The 19,622-nt window shown below is 40.5% G+C and overlaps 1 protein-coding gene across 7 annotated transcripts in view; it reads left to right on the forward strand.

Moving 5' to 3' along the window:
• POLQ (DNA polymerase theta) overlaps nucleotides 1–19,622 on the forward strand; it is a 56,833-nt gene that overhangs the window by 8,458 nt on the left and 28,753 nt on the right. For 5 of the 7 annotated variants that reach the window (XR_012588187.1, XM_074593483.1, XM_074593490.1 and 2 more), the window contains 10 exons: nucleotides 1,852–1,960; nucleotides 6,101–6,320; nucleotides 8,229–8,373; nucleotides 8,471–8,617; nucleotides 9,703–9,915; nucleotides 13,128–13,270; nucleotides 14,712–14,916; nucleotides 15,865–16,007; nucleotides 18,787–18,980; nucleotides 19,299–19,423. Coding sequence is in view for 6 of the 7 variants with exons in the window: in XM_074593483.1 (XP_074449584.1) it covers nucleotides 1,852–1,960; nucleotides 6,101–6,320; nucleotides 8,229–8,373; nucleotides 8,471–8,617; nucleotides 9,703–9,915; nucleotides 13,128–13,270; nucleotides 14,712–14,916; nucleotides 15,865–16,007; nucleotides 18,787–18,980; nucleotides 19,299–19,423 (1,644 nt within the window). In the remaining variant the exon portion in view is untranslated. Of the gene's footprint in view, nucleotides 1–1,767; nucleotides 1,961–6,100; nucleotides 6,321–8,228; nucleotides 8,374–8,470; nucleotides 8,618–9,702; nucleotides 9,916–13,127; nucleotides 13,271–14,711; nucleotides 14,917–15,864; nucleotides 16,008–18,786; nucleotides 18,981–19,298; nucleotides 19,424–19,622 lie in introns of those variants that run through there. The other 2 variants (XM_074593504.1, XM_074593511.1) reach the window with 2 other exon arrangements.

Consider the following 19,622-nt stretch of genomic DNA (forward strand, 5'->3'; position numbering starts at 1 on the left):
GACTACCCTCATTTTCAGTAGCAATGCAGTGTGATGACATTCTGGCCCCACTTGCACTCCTGAGCTTCTTGTTGAGTAGAAAATACCATTGCATGCCGGGACCTGTAGTCGTCCTTTGCTGCAATTCCATTTTAAGATGAGGATAGCTTTGTGAAAAATACTGGTTGCCTGATTGCACCTGCTGTGTTACCCCAGTGAGCGTGTTCTGAGTACTGCCTGAATAAAGGAGAGCACCATGCATGTGTGACAGGTCTCACCAGCTTGCAGACTGCCAGGGCAATACAGTACACGGGTTTAGCGTGGGTTTGCAATACGTATTACAGCTGAGTAGCAGCAGAAGGTATAGAGCAAGTGGCCTGCACAACAAATAGTGGCATTCCCTGTGCTTTGGCTTGTAGGTACCACTAGTGTTCTGTGCTTCATTTCAGGAAGCAAAATGTGCTGCTGCTTGGCACAATGGCTGGAGAGGTAACTTGTATGAATTTTACTTTGTTACATATCTGGTTACACTGTCCTGTCTCAGCTGCTGGAATAACTCAGACAGACTGTTGTACAGGGAAGCAGGAAGAGGCCTTTTCTGGTAGCTGAATAAATATGTATTTGGTGACCAACAAATTACCATTTTTTACAAGTGAGCACAGAATACAGGAAGTACAGGAAGAGAGAGGAGCTGGATGGGTGGGAGTTTGTAAAAGAGGATGATGAAGCAGTGCAGCACTCTTTTCTAACTTCAGTGGCTTGAAAGGGAAAGGGGGAGAAAACAGACGGAGAAAGAAGGAACATATGTAGGAAGGAGAGAAAAAAAATAAGAAGGCAAAATAGCATTGAAACAGATAATATAAGGTCACATTTGCCCTTAAGCTCCTGCTATTTTAGCTGTACCAGGAAGATATTACATAGCTGCACCAAAGAGGAAAAAAATTCCACAGCAGCAGAACTAATGAAGCCTGGTGTCCTCTGTGCCCTGCTGTTTTTGGTTAACCTTCCTTCAGCCTCTTCCATGTCCCCGTGACTCTCTCAGCTGGCCAGAAAGGGTACATACTGCTGCTAGTTGGGATGTGTGCAGGAGGTGTGCTGGGTGGCTGAGTTCTAGTGGCTTTCTGTTTTCTTCTCAAGGGAGACCCTAATCTGGTCTGTTGTCTTCAGCTGCTGATATTCAGAAAGCTCTTTAGACATTATTCTTTTCAGTTTTCACACATCTTACACATTTGATGGAGGTGGCTAATAGACTAAAAAGTCGTTTGCAGGAGGTAGGATGACAACAGAGCAGTCGTGTAAGGATTTTTTTCATTAGAAAGCCAAAGCTAAATAGTAGAGCTCACTCAGGTTTGGTTAGTGAGAAAAGATATAATAGGAAGCAGCCTATGCCACTGTAATTATGTCTGCTCTAGGTTTTTTTTTTTCCAACATTACTGTATTAGTAAGGAGTGATGTTTTTAACTAACACAGTGATGTCAACAAAGCTTTTGACTAGCTCATTTGGGTGCTGGAATGTTCCTTTCCAGATACTCTGAAGACTGGGGGTTTTCACTTGCAGAGAGGTTACAGTATAGATGCTGCAATACTGCTTTGCTTGGTGGCCAGACTAATAACAACCTATTTATTTTTATTTTTTTTTTAAAAGCTGATTGTGTGTGTGTGTGAGGTTGTGGGGTGTGTGAAGTGTCATGACATTGGTCATCATTCTCTCAGAAGAATCAGTGACAGAAGGAAGCCATAGTGGTGTTGGTAAGCACAGCAAGATCTGTCAATATAAATTTCAGTTCATCATGTGGAATATGAAAGGATTGAGGCTATCTGTTCTTAGTTTGGAGTTTTGTCTGATGTGACCTGAGTGCTTCTCTTTATCAGGAGTGGTGGTTGTGGATGAGTTGCACATGCTGGGAGACCCTCATCGAGGATATCTGCTGGAACTCCTTTTGACCAAAGTTAGATATGTTACAGAGAAGGTTGCTAAACGGTGGGTAGACCAGGATGTTTGTCTTTTTAATGCTAAATTATGGATGGCTTTAAATATTTTGTTCTCTGGGTGACTGGAAATTTGGGTTAGCTCCAGGGTTTTTATGAGAGTGATGACCTAGACTATTTTGGTTATTAAGGTCTCATAGCATCTCTCAGGGGCCTGCTGTTGTAGTCAAAACCTCTTTTCCTCATGGTTTTCAATTTGTGTGCTACCATGGGATTCATTCTCTCAGGAAAAGAAATAAGGCTGAAGCTTTCACTTTTTTAGCCTATTTAAAGTAGTTTGAAAATTTTGGATTTCTTTTAACGTTTTTGCTAGTGGACTCGCCCTGCTTAATTTTTCAGTATTTTATGGAATGGGGTATTTATCCTACTGAAACATTCAGGTATTGTGGAAGAGTTCTCATGCTGTTAACTTGTCAATGGTGGATTGATCAGAAGACTTAAGAATATGTGCCAGTAGTCTGCTTTGTTAGCGCTGCTCAGGGTGATCTGTGGTTTTGTTTATAACATGCAATAGCCTAGTGGTTGCATGATTTCTTGCCTTTAGCATAACTGATGGGACACTGGGGAACAGACTAGATGTTTCAGAAGAGCTTTAGAGGCTTTTAAGAATTCAGTATCTAGATCCCCAACACCAAGCTGTCCAGCAGCTCCATAGTGCCCAAACACAGACAAAGGCAAATGGAGCAGATGGTGTATCAATCATCTTAATCTTTATTGGTGTTGCTGAGAGAAGAGTCGAAATCAACAATTCCCTTAGCACCAAAAGCCAGATTTTGCCACTTTTCTCTGCTGCTTGCTGTCCTGTGAGTTGTATCAGTGCAGGGCTAAGCACAGACTACCAATTTGGAATCATAGAATCGTCTAGGTTGGAAGCGACCTTTAAGATCATTGAGTCCAACCATTAACCTAACACTGCCAAAACCACCACTGAACCATGTCCCTAAGCACCATGTCCACGTGTCTTTTAAATACCTCCAGTCTTGATGCAGTCTGTCCAGATCCCCCTGTAGAGCCCTCCTACCCTCAAGAAGATCAACACTCCCACCTAACTTTGTGTTGTCTGCAAACTTACTGAGGGTGCACTTGATGCCCCTGTCCAGGTCATTGATAAAAATATTAAACAGAACTGGCCCCAATACTGAGCCCTGGTGAACACCACTTGTGACCGGCCGCTAACTGGATTTAACTCCATTTACCACCACTCTCTGCACCCAGCCTTCCAGCCAGTTTTTTACCCAGTGAAGCATACACCTGTCCAAGTCATGAGCAGCCAGTTTCTCCAGGAGAATGCTGTGGGAAACAGTGTCGAAGGCTTTACTAAAGTCCAGGCAAACAGCATCCACAGCCTTTCCCTCATCACTAAGTGGGTCATGTTGTCATAGAAGGAGATCAGGTTTATCAAGCAGGACCTGCCTTTCATGAACCCATGCTGACTGGGCCTGATCACCTGGTTGTCCTGCATGTGCCGTGTAATGGCACTCAGGATGATCTGTTCCATAACCTTCCCAGGCACCAAGGTCAGACTGACAGGCCTGTAGTTCCCTGGATCCTCCTTCCGGCCCTTCCTGTGGATGGGCGTCACATTTGCTAACCTCCAGTCAACTGGGACCTCTCCGGTTAGCCAGGACCGATGATAAATGATGGAGGGTGGCTTGGTGAGCACTTCCGCTGGCTGCTTCAGTACCCTTGGGTGGATCCCCTCCAGCCCCATGGACTTGTGTGTGTCTAAGTGCTGTAGCAGGTCACTTATCATTTCCCCTTGGATTATGGGGGCTTCATCCTGCTCCCCATCCCTGTCTTCTAGCTCAGGGGTCTCGGTACTCAGGGAAGAACTGGTCCTACTACCAAAGACTGAGGGCAAAGAAGGCATTAAGTACCTCAGCCTTTTCCTCATCCTTGGTCACTATGTTTCCCCCCCATCTAATAAAAGATGGAGATTATCTTTAGTCCTCCTTTTATTGCTAACGTATTTATAGAAACATTCTTTATTGTCCTTAACAGCAGAAGCCAGATTAAGTTCTGGCCCTTGTAATTTTCTCCCTACATAGCCTCACAACGTCTTTGTAGTCCTCATGAGAGGCCTGCTCCTTCTTCCAAAAGCCATAAATTCTCCTGTTTTCCCTGAGTTGTAACTACAGCTCTCTGTTCAGCCAGGCTGGCCTTTTTCCCTGGTGGCTCATTTTTTGGCATATGGGGATGGCCTGCTCCTGCACCTTTAAGACTTCCTTCTTGAAGAATGTCCAGCCTTCCTGGACTCCTTTGCCCTTCAGGACTGCCTTCCAAAGGGACTCTGTCAAGCAGGCTCCTGAACAGATCAGTCTGCTCTCCAGAAGCCCAAGGTGGCAGTTTACTGACCCCACTCTCTTGCTTCTCCAAGAATCAAAAACTGTATAATTTCATGATTGCTATGGCCAAGACGGCCGCCAGCCATCACATCCCCCACAAGTCCTTCTCTGTTTACAAACAACAGGTCCAGCAGGGCACCTTACCTAGTTGGCTCCCTCACCAGCTGTGTCAAGAAGTCATCCTCAACACAGTTCAGGAACCTCCTAGACTTAGTTCTCCTAGATTTAGTTCTGGGGGAACTTCCATTTCTACATTGGCTCTCCACTGGATATTTTAGCCAGTATTTCCCATCCTGATTTCCAGGATCCAGCAGTGTTCTAGGTCTAATCACCTCTGACTTTTTCTCATATTCTCCCCATAAGTCCTGGAAGGCAGTACACTTCAGGGCAGTGTGAGTGGCTTTGCCACTCCTTTTACCTTGGTTTATCATGTAGCTGCAGCACAGGTGCAGGTCCAGTCTCTGCTTTCTTCCCTTGTGTTGAAGAAGCAGAAGGAGAAAACATTTGTCTGGGAAAAAGGGATAGATGCATCAAGATATGTTCCTGGGAAGACACAGTACTCGGGCCTTCACCATATAGGCGCTAGGGCCCGGATTCTCCATCTCTCCATCAAGGTGAAGTTGACAGTGAGTCGTTGTACCACTTAGTGACATGAAGGATGTGGCTGCTACTTTTGTTTTGGAATCCAGCTGAGACTCCTGGAGTTGAAGACCACATTTTCTCTCAAATGTCTTCCCAAGTCTGTGGTGCCTTTTCTTCTCTCCTGTTATTTCATGGGAGTCCCTTTATCCAAATTCTTTAAATACTGTCCAGCCTGACTGATTATCAGAATGACTAGTGCTTTTAAGAGCTTTTTAAGTGGTTAGCTGGATGTCCAACTGAAGTATAAGTGGTGTCTTTGTATCCAGAGAATGCTTCCTGGTGGCAGTATGGATGTCCTTGCTTCTCTGTCAGGCTTTTGCAGACCCAGCCAAAATTCTGCAGCAATTTTCTCCTTCCTAGTCAAACAGTGTGTTGTGGAGCTGGAATGTTTTTAATCCTCAAAGGTCAAAAGTTGCTTTCGGAGGGACAAGGTCAAAAGTTGCTGTAGGGGGCAAAATCTGCAACTTAGATGGCGGAGCTGTAGTAGCAAATGCTTGAAGAGCTTGGATAAGAGAGAGTTTGTCTCTACATCTTCCTTATTTCTGTCTCATCAGTGACTCGCCTTTTTTACTGTAGCTTCTGGGTAGTCTTGTTTCCTGCGTCTTGTCTTTGCCAGGATTACCAGGGTCTTCTAAGAAGGTTCGTGCTGTTTCTGAGCTCGTATTGATTTGTTGGACCTTTTTATTTTTTAAAGTCTCAATTTGTGGCTCAGTGCAATGCAAATGAGTAGTTTTCAAAGGTAGGCTTAGGAGCATAAGAACCCCCTGTTGTGTGGATGTAAAAGCCTGAGTTAATATATACATTTGGGTGTCTAAATGAATGGTTTGTGTTTGCTGGTCTGTTAAGAGCCCATTACTTTTCACTGCCTTTAGTGAAAACTGCTGTTCAGCACTTCGAGAAATGGAGCTGCTTTCTTCTTTGCTGAACTAAGGGCTTTGGTTCCCAACTCTAGGAACGCCTTAGTCTGGTATTATTTGTCCTGAAATTGAACAAATGGAAGTGTTTTAATTAAGGCGTTTAAGTTTAGAAAGACTGCAGTGGAGGCTGAACCATTCTTTTATTTCCATGTTTTTGTTAATGGCAAGGAAATAGTTGATTGATTTATTTATTGTCACTAACTTTCGTTTTCTTCTAATCACTTCCAGACAGGTGAAGATGACCAGTCCCCGTTTTGATGGGGTACAGATAGTAGGCATGAGTGCTACCCTCCCTAACTTGGGACTCCTAGCCTCATGGTTAGATGCAGAGCTATACTGTACGGATTTTCGCCCTGTGCCCCTCAAGGAATGGGTGAAAATTGGCAGCAAAATTTATGACTCCTCCATGAATTTAGTGCGAGAATTCCAGCCCAAGCTTCAACTGAAGGTAACAAAACTCTGAGCAGTGGCTTTGGGATAGGACCTTTTGTACAGCTAAAGTTAAAAAGACAGCTACTGCTATGTTTTTAATTTTTCTTTTAATAGATGACATTCCCGGCTTCATTGTTTACTTCACAGATTGTATCCTCAAACCGAGAACAAAATTGGTTTTTTTTGGTCTTCTACTGATTTAAACAAAATCCAAAACACACTCACACTCATGAAGTTCTTGAAGTTTCTTGAATCTGACTTGAAGACAAAGTTGACTTTGTAGTTATCTTGTTTTTGAGCACTTGACAGATATAAAGAGCTTGGTTCTCCCCTTATCCACCACCCTATGTCGTGTCCTGGAATCTACTTCACTTTCATAAATGAAGGCATTTCCTGGTTAGGCCAAGGAATATACATTAATCATTGGGAGAATACGTTTGCATTAAAATCTGGTATTGAATCTGCTTATGTTAAACTGCTAAATGATCTAATTTTGTCAGTGATTAGGAGGCAGATGTCCATCCTGATTCTTCTGAATCTGTTTACAGTATTTAGTACTCTTGCGTGCTTGAAAAGGATGTGAAAAGGGTAATGTACTATAATGATTTGGAAGAACCAAATGGGTAAAAATGTGAAATTTGCACTTCTTGTAGGTTGCTTTTCTGTGGAGTCTTTGAAGGGTGAATTCTCTCCCCAGTCTTTTCAACTGCTTTGTGTAATATTAGTAGTAGTTGGGCAATGTTGGCTGAATGCCAGCAATATTCTGGAATATTTTGCACCCATTCTCCTTGTGTGCAAATTTTCTGTTAGCAGTAGCATGGTAGCACAGCAAAGAAAAAGGATCCTAGAAACAAAAGGAAATGTTTGTGACAAGAATATCTAGAAGATTGCTTTTGTGTGGTCATATTGAGAAGGTGATGTTGCATCTCCTCTTCTCAGTAATTTTTGAAGTAGTTGCTTTGGATAGGTACTAAATTTAGTGAGAAAGAACTAAACTAGGCTCATGACTCAACAGTTTAAGGGAGTTGTCTTATTTTATCAGACCAGGTGATCCTCTTTGGCTTGAAATTTATTACTGGACCTTCAGACTTCTGTTCTGTGCCTCAAACTGGACCAGAAAAAGGGAACTTGATGACCTCTCCACTTCTGCTGAATTTGGCTGAATGCTTACCGAACTTTTGATGTGTATATGCAGTTCCTGCCATTGCTCCCTTGTTTTCATTTGCATGTTAGTGCTTTTTATTTCTTACTGTACGCCTACCTTTTTTCTCTTCCTCCTTTGGCCTGCTTGCTGGAAGAGACTCTGTCTTAGCCAAGCAAAACAGATCAGTTGCAGGAACGCTCTTAGGATCTTAAAACCAAAAAGACAAGCTGTGAACAGTGGGGTTTTACATGCATATCTGTATAATTATCCATAAAAGCCTTCCACTGTGCTCTGAACACTTGCAGTCTTTGGTCATCAGTGCTTGCTGTGTGCATCTTATTGGGGATGCTCAGACTGCTGCATCTCATTCAAACATGCTACTTGATAAGTCTTTCTTAGTTATTGTAAAGTGATGTTTTCCCTTGGGGCGCTTCCTATTTCTTCCTCACTGCTGTTAGCCACGACATGGAGGTTGCAGTGGGTTTTTTTTTGTGTGTGTGCACTGTGTGGCTTTCATTCAGAAACAGATTTATGAAAGCAAGATGTAAAACCTTAGATTTATTTATGGATAGGTCTAGGGCTGTCCTCTACAATGTGGTCATGCTAGTGCTTGGATTTCCTAAAGCAAGACAGTAACTAAGATAACAGTGCTCAGTCTTGTTTGTTTGCTCCTCTTTCTAACTTGAAACAGAAGATTCCTACTGTGACACAGAAGAATGACAGCATTTAGAAACCCCATTCAGTGTGAGAGTGCATTGAAAATATTTTGTCTCCATTCAGGGAGATGAAGACCATGTTGTGAGCCTGTGTTATGAGACTGTTTGTGATGGCCGTTCAGTCCTGCTTTTCTGTCCATCCAAGAATTGGTGTGAGAAGCTGGCAGACATCATTGCCAGGGAATTCTACAGTTTGCAACAGGCCGAGAGTAAGAGAAAAGTAGTTAATAGAAGACTATAGTATGCACAGTGCCTTTAAGGAAAATTAATTTTAGTAGAAACTATAAAAATATTTTCTCTCTCAAGATTCTGCAAAAACCTCAGCCCTTGCCCCAGTTGTTGTGGACAGAGAAGGAATTGATGAGGTTCTGGATCAGCTAAAGCGTTCTATCTCAGGCTTGGACTCTGTGCTTCAACGTACTTTGCCATGGGGAGTGGCATTTCATCATGCAGGTATTCCTGAATATCTTGGTCTGTAATTCTGTAACGGTCAAATCATATGGGTTCTTTTTGCTGTAGTTACCAGCAATTTACTAGTTGTTTTTTGAAGCCTTTTGTAGCTTAGGAATTAAAGTGCTTTGGGAATCTCACAGTTAGAGGTAAATTTGAAATTCTTTTATTGTGGCCAAAGACTTTAATTCACTAATTGTTATGATAAATATTCTCTCTTTTGTGTTGGATAACAGCAACTTTTTAAATACAAGTTATTTTTTTTTGTGTGAAATGCCTGAACAATTACCTCATTGCAGCCCAAGCATTTTCAAGTTGTCCCTAAAACTGCCAGAGTATTTCAGAGCAATTTTCCTCAACATAATACTGAAATAGATCAGTAAAGAAGAAGTATAACAATGAAAATAAAAATAAAAGGAACATGTGTTGTGAATGCTTGTGGCTAGACCTTTATTTTTTTCTTACTCAAGTAGGTAATATTGCATATCACCTGTTGATCCATTGAGAGAAAGGACTGACTCTGGAAGAGAGAGCAGTAGCTATGGCATTGAATATGTAGGGAGAATAATTCCAAATTCTTATAGATGGTGGATTTCTTTCTCAAGAATAAAATTGGCCTGAAGCCCTCAAGGAAATGTAGGAAGATACATATTAGACCTGTAACCTAAAATGGAAATAATTAAGAAGGATTCCAGGGTCAGGATGGCAAGTGACTAAATTCTAGTTGCCTACTGTGTTTGTTACATCCAGTTTTCTTCTTTTTATTTTATTTTATTTATTTATTTACTTGCAGTGCTTGTAGATATGTAGTAAATAGTTGTTCATCTTGCTGCAATGTGTAGAAGCAACTTAGAAAAGCTAGTTTATAACTATTACTGTCAACTGAATGATGAAAACAATGGTAAAATTTTGCTTCACTTGTGATTCAAAAGAAGTTAGCTGAGGTAGTGTTGCGAGTCTAGTTCCTAACACTGAAAGATGAACGTTCATTAAGTATGTTTGTTCTTCCCCTTGCTTGACAGTAATATTATTAGCTCTTAAATGCAGTCTCACCGTTACTGGGTTTGCTAAAAGTCATCTCTACTCAGGTCTTACTTTTGATGAACGGGACATCATTGAAGGAGCCTTTCGTCAGGGCTTGATTAGAGTCCTAGCAGCAACCTCCACACTGTCATCTGGAGTGAATTTGCCTGCACGCCGAGTAATTATACGAACTCCCATGTTTGGTGGCAAACTGCTGGACATTCTCACTTACAAGCAGATGGCTGGCAGGGCTGGCAGGAAAGGAGCAGACACAGAGGGTAAGCAGAGGCTTTATTAACATTCTCTAAGAATGGTGTTAACCTGATTAAATCCAGGGCAGTGCTTCGCAATTAGTGACTAATCATGATGAATTCCTTTGGTGTTCAGTATGATTAAGTTAATCAAGATGAATTTGTTTGGTATTAATGGAGTAAAAATTGTAATTCCCAGGGGATTCTTTTCACTGCATGAGACTTACTTTGGTATTTACATGTCAGTTACTTCAGGAACACGCTATTTTTTCCTTTGAATTCTTGTTAGCTTCTAAGGCTGTGTTGTTCATTTGCCATACCATGGTCAGTTTACTAAAGCATTTACAGTTTCAGTGAGAAAACTTACACTAAACTCTCATTGGACAGGCCTAAAATGTAAGAAATGCATTTAAAGTCTACAGCCATAATTTGACAAACTACTTCTGATGTCTGGAGTTCTGATTTGGATTTGTTAAAATTTCACTAAACTTAACGATAACTTGTATGGCCCTTGAAAGTAGTGATGCAACAGAGAGACAGGGAAATATGAACAGTAGTTCATAGATAATATTCTGTCCTCATGCATTACAGTGGCACTGATTGATGTTCAACAACATAATCCTGCCTGTTATTATACTTTGCAATGGAAACTTATCTTCATGGATGATGTTTGGAAAAATTGTATTATACAACTATAAACGCAGTAGAAAATAAGAAGTTCAACAGAAGCGGGAGGTGGGATTTGCCCTACTGATGGTTTGATTGGTGCTTGCTGGAATCCTATGTAAGCAGACTGTTCTTACATTTAACTTTCTATTTTTGCTGGAGTAGCATAGCAACCCAGCGTTTTGCGACCTATATCTCTGTGAGCTATCCCTATGTGTTAAAGAAAAGGGCAGCTGCATGGTGTGTTTTGAAATTTTCCAGACTTTGTCATTTGAGTGTAGCTGGCAGGTGTAAAATTACATTATTCCTTGAAGTTTCTTTTTTTCCCCCCTTGAAGTTACAATAATTAGTACCCTTTTTTTGACAGTTCTGATGTGACTATGTTTTGCACAGTAAGCAGTTGATTTTATGCTGATGAGCTTCATGAATGTACCATTTTTTTCCACTCCGCAGAGTCTTTTGGGTGAGAACATAAAGCTACATTACCAGCTGCTACTCTTTCACAGAGTAGGGGGGGAGACTGGAGGACAGCAACTTCAGCTGGAAAAAATGCCTTATGTGGATATGAAATTCAGCTGACAGACAGAAGATAAATGCTGTTGGGTTGATTTCCTCCTCCCCTCCCAACATTGTAGTGTTGGATTGTCTCAGGTTTTGATTTTTTTAAATTTATTTTTTCTGATTTGATGAAAATTTAAAAACATCACTTCAGAAAATGAAATTGGATTATTTTTGCATTCATCAAAACTGTCATGTTGCCAAGGTTTGTGCAATATTGCTGAACAAACCTGAGAAATATAATGGAATCTTTTTTTGCTTTTAATGGAGTTTTATGCCTAGATAGCCAGAATCTTCTGGTGTTTGTCTAGTCTGATGTTAACTTTGACGTCCCCTCTTACCTCAATGTACATAAGGGATCTTAGAGTACCTTAGTTCCTTTTTGCCTTCCCCCCCCTCCCCCCACTGTGTACTAGCTTGCAATTATTGGCTTTAAATTTTCAGTGGCATCTTGGGAAAGGTTTTCCCCCAAGTCTTGAATGACTGTCAGATAATGTAGAGCCAAGTGGATACCCATCTTCTGTTAGATTTATCACACTGAAGAGTCAAAGTTTTCAGAGGGAATTGTAGGTCACGTCAGAACCCAAATATGAAATGAGTGAATGTTCTTTACTGCTAAAATCAAAATTCACAAAGCAATGCCTACAGGCATTTTATCTTCTGTACTCTTAGCTCTGGCAAAAGTACATGGTCAACAGATGTCAAAAATTTCACCTGGCAGGATAAAAAACATCCCAGAGACACATCCTCTGAGCATGCCTTTCATCCTGTAATTCATTTATGTAATGATGTTTAAGCTGTATGCAGTTACTCACCTACACTGCATTTGTGGTATGTGTTGTATTCATTACATTTAAGTGCAGTTGTGTTTTCATTACCTCTGGATTTGGCTACAGTTTTATCATAACTTAAAATTCCTAGGATCTTACAAAGATACCCACTACCAAAATTATCTTGGTGTCCAGACTATGTGCACTTAAATCTTAACAGGTTATCATAAACCTATCATAATATTTACTCTCCGGCTAATCCAAATCTAATGCATTCTTCTTAGTCAAGGGCAAGCTTGTCCTACCCATAATTCATTTATCCTGTGCCAATTGGCAAAGCTTCTAACTACCGAGGTCTTCCAGGGACCTAACGGCTTTGTCGAAAAAATTCTCCTTTATGCAACCACTGTGTTTTCCATGGGTAGTCTGTACTATTATCTCATTAAAGGAATTGGCCCATTATTTTTATTTTGTTTTCATGGCTGCAGGACCTTTTTTGTCACCCACAGAATTTCAGTAGGTAGGGATTAATTTAACAATGTCTGATAGAGAATTTTAAGATAAGGCATATTTAGATGTACTTTCAGTGGAAACCATTCATGGTACTTAAGATTTTATGTGTGTGTGTATGTGTATATATATGTATATGCACGTATATATACACACACAGAGAATATTTTCAGAGAATGCATAGATTAATAACTGGATTTCTGAATTACTTTGGTATCTGTGTTATTTCATTTTGGGAGTGGAAGCTGGTTGACTTAAACTGTCAAAGTGCTGTGCAGCTTTTATGTTTTCTTCTTGCATTTAAGAATCTTTTCAGTTTAATAATGTAGTGCAGAAGAAAAATTGATGCCACTGTGTATTATAGTTCCAGTCAATTCCAGAACAAGAAGCGAGAGTGGTTCAGCAACAAATCAGATGCTCAGAGGGGCTATGGAAGCTCTTTAGCTGATTTGGCAAGACCCTGACCAGCCTAATGTAACTTTGAAGTTTGCTCTGCTTTTAGTTCTTAAGTATTATGCATCTGTGGAGTTCTTACATAGCAATGGATATACACTGTTCAAAGTTATAAAGGTTTTTCGTTCTTTTTTTTTTTATTTATTCAGCCTTTTCAAAAATACCTGCAGTTTTCCATTCCAATAATACATCCTTGATGAACTGTATGTGGCTATTATAGTGCTAAGATGCACTACTAAGGTCATTAATGTTTTTGCTTGTTTGTTTGTTCTTTTCCTATAGGTGAGAGCATTTTAGTTTGCAAGCCCTCAGAAAGATCAAAAGGAGCTGCTCTACTTCAGGGATCTCTCAAGCCTGTTTGCAGCTGTTTGCTTAGGAGAGAAGGGGAAGGTGTTGCTTCCAGCATGAAAAGAGCAATACTTGAGGTACAGGACACATGGAAGGGGAGTAGAATTGTGCTTTCACTCTTGTAATTGTAGGATAGTTTATTTTGTGACACCATCAAATGTTTTCTGTGCATTTTCTTCCTATTCTGTTTCCTCCCTTCTCAAGCCAAGCAGCTTCAGAAGAAAATCACTTGGGTCTGCAAGCTTGCTTCAGTATTCAGTGTTTGGTTTGGTATGTTTCAGTCTCTGCTTGCTGCAGATTAGGACATGAGCACACTCAAACAGGAGTTACTAAGCTTTGCTTTTGCATTTATATATATACTCAAACTGCAGGCAGAAATAAGTGTAATTCTTAAACTTCATGTGTGACCTGACGGTCTTATCTGGGAGATGCTTGTAAATTACTGATCCCGGAGGCTTCATAGACTGAATTGGGCCATAATGATGTCTGTAGAACCTTGTAGGGTCCTTTATTTCCCCCCTGAACCTACCTACCTCTTTTGCACAGAAATGACTGAACTTTTGTAAATGCATTTTTGCTGAACAAACAGTGTGGTACACGATTCCCTCCCTCTACCCTGCCCTCCTCTGTAGGATTCCTACAGGAGTAAAAAGGACCAAAAGGGTGTTGTTCCACATAAGCGAGCCTGTCTTCTTTTCCAGAGTTGCTTTTGGGCTTGAATTTAGCTTAGACTTTTTAAATACATAAATGTTTGCTGTACTACTCCTACTGCCTTGTGAAAGCTGCTGTGGTACTTAGAACTTGGTTGTGATTCCTTAGATCTTGAATTTTTAGCAGACCAATGGAATTTCTAAATGTGTTTTTCTACATAAAAGCTATCTAAAAGCTGGTGTTGCTTTATAACATGAAAAAAAAATCCATTGAAACCATGAAAGTAAGTTTTCAGGTAAAGACCTTGCTATCTCAAGGAAGACACACGTGTGGAAAGAACTCACAAGGAAAAAGCAGTTATACAAAAACGAAACTAGAACAAAACCCAAGGGAAAGAAGGTTACTCTCAATCAGGAAAACAATGATGGAGTGTAGCATTCACATTTATTAAGAGAAAACTTCAGTATGCTGAAAAGCCTTAGGAGAACTCTTTCTTCCTTGTTTGCTTTTTGTCTTCAGAAAATTGCAGTTTGTGTGCTAACCTTTTAAAAGTATTTCACAGTGTTGGCTAAGCAAAATGCCTAGGGCTAGTCTCAAATCTGAATTGCTACTATGTGTATGTTTACTATCAAAAATAATATTTTATAATTCATTCTTTCCCATAGCTTAGTCCTCTTACTTCTACCGAAGATGTCTAACTTCTTGCCCAGAAAAGTCCTTAAAGATTGGCAGTTGCTTTGCCTGATGTTTCCCTCTCATACTGGTTCTTTAAAACTTAGATATCTGATGGATCAATCTCTTTTATTCTCTGATCTGATATTGCACCCTGTTGCATCTCTGGCAATAAGATATCGTTTTCTTTAACAGATCATAGTTGGGGGAGTGGCCAGCACTCCAGATGATGTGCAGACCTACGCTTCTTGCACTCTTCTTGCATCCAGCTTGAAAGAAAGCAAGTGGGGAAATGAGGAAGTACAAGATAAAGTGCAGACTGGACCTATCGAGGCTTGTGTGGCGTGGTTGCTGGAAAATGAATTCATACAGGTTCTGGAATCTGGCAACGATGTGACAGGTAACATTGGTGTTCTTCCCAGTGATTTCAGTTAGCAGTTTTGAATCCGTAAATCTTCTGCAGCCAGGTGGGTGTTCAATGTAACTTCATAGTGAGGACTTCCATGCATTTTCGTTCTTATTTTAAAGAATCATTTAAAATTTTAAAATCATCATTTTAAAATTCTTGTGTAACAAGAATTTATACCCCCCCCACACCCCCCCTTTCTGGAGGTGTCTTTGTACTTGCTTTAGCGCTTTTTCCATGCACTTATCCTTCTTGGAGAGCCTCTCTCTGCACATCACCTCTAAGACTGATGCATCCTAGTCTACAAATTCCCAAACTATCTTTAAACAAGGCATACTTTTATTACAGAATTTGTGCACATTGACTGTAGACTACAATTTTTGTCTTTCTGAAGAACCAGTATGTTCCAAGAGTGCAAGTCTCTTCCAGAACTGCTTGGCGTACATGGTTGCACTTTTTCCCTATTTTGGCTATTTTCTTAAAATGGCTAAAGACGAGACTTTTACAGTAATAGTAAGAGTCCCCATTACAGGTTGATTTGTATCTCTTTTTAAGAAAAGGTGATAGGTGATAGGAGATATTTGGTCTTCCTAAGACAGAAGTACCCAAAATGATAACTCCTAGGCAGGATGGCAGATGGGATTCCACTGTTTTTTGTTCAAATAGCTATCACAACTGTTAGCCTGAGCAGTTAGAGGGATTCAAGCTTGTGATCTGGCCTCTGAAAAAGTCTAGTTTAGACTTATGCAAGTCTAAAACTTTTATTGTTTCCATTTTCCTGTCTGCAGAATGGAGAAATACACTATTTCTTCTTGAAAAAGCAGTTGGGAAAAGTTAGTAGAAACAATATCTATAAAATTGCAACCTGAAAATGAGATAAAAACTTGCACTGAAATGTTTCTCTGTGGTGTTTGTTTGTTTGTTTTGTGTTTTTTTTAACAGCAAAGGTTTATCATCCAACACATCTTGGCTCAGCTACTCTTTCCTCTTCCCTTTCACCAACTGAAGCCATGGAAATCTTTGCTGACCTGCAGCGAGCTATGAAAAGCTTTGTTCTGGAGAATGATCTGCATATTGTTTATTTGGTACGTTCCTCATTCTATGTTTTGTATTTTGTACTGCCAAAACTAAGGAAAGGGTAAAAAACACAATGCAGAGTTTTTGTGGGGTCCGTGAATGTAGGGCGTTTTTTTTGTGCTTTGCTTAGCTCATCCTTGATGAAGAAAGGTTTCTGAATTGAATGTTCTTCAGAACTAGTCTGTTCCCATAGCGTCTATTGTGTAGGCAGGTGCTCCATGTCCATCTAAACCCATTGTTGTCACTCCTGAGTTAGGAGATTTCAGAACTTGGTAAGTTTTCTGAGACACTTGGAAGAAATTGGGTTTGTTGTATGTTGGATCAGCAGGCTGCATCTCAGGTTGCATTTGGAGGCTCAGAAAACTTTTGGGGTTTTAACATCTATTTAGCCTACAAAAAGCCTCAGACAAACTACACTGCTTTCATCCTATGGGCGAGCCTTTCTTCAGTTCAGTAACAGTGAAGTTAATCTCTGATTTAGTTTACTTGCTTGGTGATGCTGCCAGGGCTAAAGGAAGGAAAGTGATAATTCTTTTGAAGGGAAAGTTTTCCAAAGTTTGTCAAGATTTATGTGCACGTGCACTTAAAAAGCTAAGCAATGCTATTTAAGACCTTTGGAGAGGAAGCCATGAACCTCTGAAGATTAGCGAGGAAACCAGATGGAGTTGCAGTGAACGTTTTAAGGTTCATGTCTGCCAGAGGCCCATCATACAATCAGCATCTGAAATGTGACAGTTGTCTTTGGCTTCCTGAAGTATAAAGTGTATTCTCTTTACCAGGCAAAATTTGGGCATCTTGCCTGAGCAAAAAAAAAAGTTCACTCACAAGGAGAATATGTTTGCGGTTACAGGAGTTCTTGAGCTAGGAAACGGGGGGGAGGCAAGAGATTGAGGGTGGCTGTCTCTGCTTGCTAGTTATTGGCTGATACTGTTCAGGTGTTTTTTTATCTACTAGTGTCCCATATGTGCTCATATCTCTTGTTCTAGAGGATCACATTATATTTTGTTCTATTTCTGCTAGGCGAAGTGGACTGTTTCACGTCATGCACCAATGAATTTTTTTCCCTGTTTGCATCTCCAAAACAGGAAAAAAAAAGGATGAATTTTGTTCACGTTCTTGGGTAGAGACAGAGATGGCAATATATTTCTTCACCCTGTACTTCTTAATTGCAGCAGCTTGTCTAATGTTATTTTAAAACAAATACAGTGTTGAACAAAATGTTCTTGAGATTTTCTTCCATTAAGCTAGCCTAAAACAATCACTTGCAAGTCTGTTCATTTTCAAGGCCGAAGGTTTGTTTAGTTTTGGTGGCTGCTTTTTTTTTTTCTTTTAAGAATTATTCTCCATGTGGTCCTTATGAGCTACAGGCTAATTATCTCCTATAATGCTTTGTCATTCTCTTAGACTTGAATCGTTTACTTGTACAAATATGAGACTGAATTCCAAGACCTTGTATTTTGGGAAAGTTGATTAAAAGAAATAAGTATTTGTTAGGCTAGGAAAAGAGTTTTCTTTAAAGAAAACTTTTCTTTAACAACAAAAGACAAACCTTAATGACCCTTGTTCTTATCAGCAGATAAAGGGGCATCGAAGATTTACAGCTACGTAGGCATCTTATATTCTGTTACATTAAATGCTCCCCAACAAGTGTTAGTTATTTTAAAATAATTAATCTTGCAGTATATCGGTACAAATCATAGTATCGTAGAATCATAGAATGGTTCAGGTTGGAAGGGACACCTCCCACTAGACCAGGCTGCTCAAAGCCCCATCCAGCCTGGCCTTGAACACTTCCAGGGATGGGGCATCCACAGCTTCTCTGGGCAACTTGTTTCAGTGCCTCACCACCCTGACAGTAAAGAATTTCTTCCTAATATCTAATCTAAAGCTACCGTCTTTCAGTTTGAAAACGTTACCCCTTGTCCTATCATTACACTCCTTGACAAAGAGTCCCTCCCCATCTCTCCTGTAGGGCCCCCTTTAGGTACTGGAAGGCTGCTGTAAGGTCTTCCTGGAGCCTTCTCTTTTCCAGGCTGAACAACCTCAACTTTCTCAGCCTGTCCTCATAGCAGAGGCGCTCCAGCCCTGTGATCATCTTTGTGGCCCTCCGCTGGACCTGCTCCAACAGGTTCATGTCCTTCTTGTGCTGAGGACTCCAGAGCTGCATGCAGTACTCCAGATATGAAGATATTTTGTCTCCTCACACTGAAACTGACTCTGTGGTGACTGAATGATAAGAGAATTGGTTTTCTGTCTAAAAGTGTGTGAATGCTCTGGATGTCTTTTTTGTTAGTGTTAATAAAAGCTGAGATTTCTTGTATTCCAGGTAAATGAAAGCTACAGCAAGTTCTGGCAAAATCTACGTTCCCTCCTGCTTTATCAGATTCCGTGGCAGTGGTTAGTGTGGTTGCTAGTGGTTTTAAGAGGTTGATAGATATCTGTCAGTTTTGTTAAAAAAAGAAAAGTTTTGTTTTGTTAAAGGAGAATAAAGATGCAGTTTAACAATCTTCTAGTGGCTTGGATTTAGGGAATAATGTGACAAATATCCCAAATTGTTTAATCATTAGAGTACCTGTATGAGTCAGATCTCATCAGTACAAATATTAAAAAAAACTGGGTTAGAAGAGCTTTTACTTTCTTCAGGGTACATGGTTATGACTCAGTGCCTCTGAGTAGTGCGTAGGATGCTCTAACCACATTCCCTAGGCTGTATTTTTGTTTACCCAGAATTCGGTTCTGTTTGTTTTTCGGAAATAAGTTTTTTTTGCATTGTCTTATTTTCTTTAGGTCACCCCAGTGTATGAGGAGTGGACCACAATTGATTGGTACCAGTTTTTCTGCTTATGGGAGAAGCTGCCTGCCTCAATGAAACGTGTGGCTGAGCTGGTGGGGATTGAAGAAGGCTTTCTTGCTCGCTCTGTAAAGGGCAAAATAATAGCTAAAACAGAGAAACAGCATAGACAAATGGCAATCCACAAAAGGTAGCCACAAATGGGTGTGAATGTGCAAAGACTAGAGGTTATAACATGTGGAGTGGACAGGTTCTGTGTCTGTTTTCAGGAACTGGCTCTGCTTCTGTGTGAGCCGATAGCCCAGAGAACCTGGACCTGGTCTGCTCTGGACTGAGAACACTGCTGGCACAACATGTTTGCGCTGATGTTTTTGGAAGCCATCTTCTCTGTTTCTTTTGTGTGTTACACTATAGTACCCTTATGTCCTGTGCTACCGCAGTGCATTTTGCCATGTATGCTTATGTGCCCTGGATGATGATTTTATTTCCATGTGTACTTGTTCTGCAGGTTTTTCACCAGTCTCGCCCTTCTGGATTTAATCAGTGAGGTTCCCTTAAAGGATATGACCAAGAAATATGGCTGTAGTCGTGGCCAGCTTCAATCCTTGCAACAGTCTGCTGCCACCTATGCAGGTGAGTTGTCTGGGCAAAATATCGCAGGCTAGTCTGTTTTCTTTCCTTCCAGATATGGGGATGAGATAGCCACAGTGTGGTACTGACAACAATCAGTCTTGTAAAACCACTTCCAGCTTTATAGCTTAATCTGTGGTTGCCCCTGCTTTGAGGTGGAACCACAGTGTGTGCTGTGGGAAGGGGGCCAGCTTAAGTGGAA

This window comes from Larus michahellis, chromosome 1 (assembly GCF_964199755.1).
Source record: "Larus michahellis chromosome 1, bLarMic1.1, whole genome shotgun sequence".
NCBI classification, from domain to species: Eukaryota; Metazoa; Chordata; class Aves; order Charadriiformes; family Laridae; genus Larus; species Larus michahellis.